We start from the raw sequence: 3,062 nt of genomic DNA on the forward strand, positions 1-3,062 counted from the left end.
TATCTTCTCATAGTTCCCCAACACTGCCATAATCTTGCTCAAGGAGGGAGGATGAGCAGATGCAAAGTTTATGGTATCATCAGCATATGCCAAGTGGCTTAAAGGATCAGACCACTTAGGCATTCCAAATCCCACAAATGACTTGTCTTCAAAGAGCTTATTCAAACACCTGGAAAGTACCTCAGCTGACAGAATGAACAATGCTGGAGATAGGGGATCCCCTTGCTTCACACCCCTTGTAGACTTAAAGAACCCTGAGGACTGCCCATTTACCAATATTGAATACCAGTTATTTGACATCAAGTTTCACACCATGTTGATGAAGTTCTTAGAAAATCCCATCTTCCTTAGCACATGTAACAAGTACTTCCATGAAACCCTATCATAGGCCTTTGCCATATCAAGCTTGATCACCACATTAGCTGGCTTTCCCCTTAACCTTATGTCAGTGACAATTTCTTGAGTTAATAAAATGTTCTCAAATATACTCCTACCCTTTACAAATCTGGATTGATTAGGAGATACTAAAGATGGCAGAATACTCTCCAATCTGTCATGTAACACCGTAGACAAGACCTTGTTAGTGAAGTTGCTCAAACTAACAGGTCTTAAGTCAAAGAAGGTCTCAACTTTAGGTTTCTTGGGTAGCAACACTAGATTGGTGTGAGTGATGGATTAAGGCAATGCAGCTACTCCATAGAAGTGTAGCACCATGTTGTGTATATCAACACCAATAACATCTCAGCATGTTTGATAAAACAGGCCAGTGAATCCATCAGGATCACTAGCACTCTCCCCACTAAGCTCAAAAATTACCGCCCTTACTTCTTCAATTGTTGGCAATCTGCTAAGTTCCAAATTATGATCCTAGTGACCATTGAAGGTACATTATTGAGCAAGGAAATTTCAGAAGCATCACCGTCATTTGTGAACTATTTTTTATAGAAGTCCACTGCAGTTGTAGCTAATTGCTCCTGGTCTTCAATCCATACCCCACTACTACTTTTAATCCTCTTCAGTTGTAATTTCTTTCTTTTGCCATTGACATAATTATGAAAGAAACTTGTATTCCTATCTCCTTCAGCAAACCAAATCATCCCAGCTTTTTGCTTCCAATACTGCTCCTCAATACTCAAGTGTTTCTTCAATTTAGATTGAGCCTTTTGAAGCACAATCCTATTCTCAATTGTAGGCTCTTCTTCAAACAACATCTCCTTCACCCTAAGAATATCCTCCAAAATAGCCAATTGCTTGAAGATATCACCAAATGTTTCCCTACTCTATTTTGAAAGTGCTGCCTTCACCCTCTTGATATTCTGCTTGAACATCAAAAATGGATTCCCTATGAAATCAGCTTCCCAATTCTGCCTCACCACATCCATGAATGTAGCATGCTTTTTCCAAAAGTTAAAGAACCTGAAAGGCTTGACAAAATTGGTTGTCTGCTCCCCATATGTTATTAGCAATGGTGCATGATCTGATCCAGTTCTGATTAGATGCTCAACTTCAATAGTTGGCAACATGTTCTGAAATGGAAAATTCACAAAAATACTATCCAATCTCTTGAATATACACTCAGCATTGGATCTCCCATTCCACCATGTGAATGGACTTCCTTTGTACCCTTGCTCAAACAAATCACAAGAGTTTACACAAAATGCAAAATTCTCATATTCAGAGGGTGTACTAGAAGTCCCCCTATTTTCTCATCTTTATGCAATACCACATTGAAATCCCCTCCTACCAACCATGGTAATTCCATATCAATTGCTAAGTAATACAAGTGATCCTACAAATCCAACCTCTGCATAAACAAATGTCATCATCATGTGTTGCCCTAGGTCATGGTGAAACACTCTCACAGTCACCTGTTGCTCAATATCCTCCACTAATTCCCATTCCACCACTGCATCGAAGAACAACCATATTTGCCTATTAATATTTGCATAAGCAGTCTCCATATTCAACCTCCTTTTATATCTATCAATGAGTCCCTTCTTTTGAAAAGGCTCCATCAATGTAACTACATAAAAATTATGCTCCCTATTCATGTTGATCACCCTAGGAAAGGCATGTTATGTATTCACATACCTTATGTTCCATATTAATGTTTTGATCATCATTATTTAGATAAAGAAGTTGCCCTCCTGGGCATTATTCTTGAAGGTTGTGGTGGATTTTTATTCTGATTCTTCTTAGTTTTCTTACCTCCTTTAGCACTAGCTGTGGGTGATAAATCCCTTTCCCTAGCCACTTGTTTGAAGTTTTCTGCAGTTGATTCATCATCTCCTTCATCCTCCATTGGATTTTGTCTCAATAAGTCTTCATCAATTGGTGTCACATTGTATGTAACTAAATCATGTAAATGTTGTAGAGGAGTCTTAAGTGGAACATTAAGATGTAGCTGCATAAGTTGATCAATGCCAGATTCCATAGGCACTTCTTCTATTTCCCCATATGCTCTTAGAACAATTGCCTGCTCATCAGCCTGTTCATACTCCTTGAATTGTAGCTCATAGACACTGCCTAGCCCAGGAGTTACTGTAGCAGTCTGCTCTGAAAATACTGTTCTAGTGAGATCACCACCCTTCCCATTGCTTGAAATTTGGTCTGAACCCACTATATCATCCTTAATCTTCACATCAACATCTCCATCAAGTTTGTTCTCTGATGCATACACCGGAACACCATCTACATAGGCCAAAATCTCTCCAGTTGCACTAAGGTTGGGGTTTACTGTAGCTGCCTCATCAGGTGAACTTGGCTTTAGGCCTGGCGTCGCCAGCCTAATGCCTGGGGAGCCTGGCTTTAGCCCTGGTGAGAGTGGCTTTTAGGCCTGGCGTCACCAGGTGAGCTTGGCTTATTGTCCTTCTTCACATTGTCTTCTGTTGTCTTTGTTTTGCTCAGCTGATCATCCTTAACCTCAACAACATCGCTCCATAAGACCTTTGTAGAGTTTACCTCATCAAGATCCTCAATCTGCCCAGAATCTTTAAATGTTTGAGATGGAATCTCATGACAAGATTGGTTTGTGGTCACATTGAGTTATTTTAGCTCATCAT

At 39.8% G+C, this 3,062-nt stretch overlaps 1 protein-coding gene across 1 annotated transcript; it reads right to left on the bottom strand.

Moving 5' to 3' along the window:
• Positions 1 to 306: 306 nt before the first annotated feature.
• LOC107829953 (uncharacterized) lies at positions 307 to 1,211 on the bottom strand. Its single transcript, XM_075220939.1, has 3 exons — positions 993 to 1,211; positions 761 to 867; positions 307 to 550 (listed from the first exon to the last, which is right to left on the bottom strand). Exons 1-3 carry the CDS (start codon positions 1,209 to 1,211, stop codon positions 307 to 309), a joined length of 570 nt encoding a protein of 189 aa, XP_075077040.1.
• Positions 1,212 to 3,062: the final 1,851 nt, after the last annotated feature.

This window comes from Nicotiana tabacum, chromosome 9, assembly GCF_000715075.1.
Source record: "Nicotiana tabacum cultivar K326 chromosome 9, ASM71507v2, whole genome shotgun sequence".
Taxonomy (NCBI): domain Eukaryota; kingdom Viridiplantae; phylum Streptophyta; class Magnoliopsida; order Solanales; family Solanaceae; genus Nicotiana; species Nicotiana tabacum.

Bases quoted from the DNA above. Each gene is read 5' to 3' on its own strand.
- LOC107829953 (XM_075220939.1), bottom strand. From the start codon at position 1,211: ATGTTGTTTGAAGAAGAGCCTACAATTGAGAATAGGATTGTGCTTCAA. The intron at 868-992 runs GTATGGATTGAA...AATGGTCACTAG, and splicing joins GGATTAAAAGTAGTAGTGGG to GATCATAATTTGGAACTTAG. The intron at 551-760 runs GTTTTATCAAAC...GTTACATGACAG, and splicing joins CCTGATGGATTCACTGGCCT to ATTGGAGAGTATTCTGCCAT.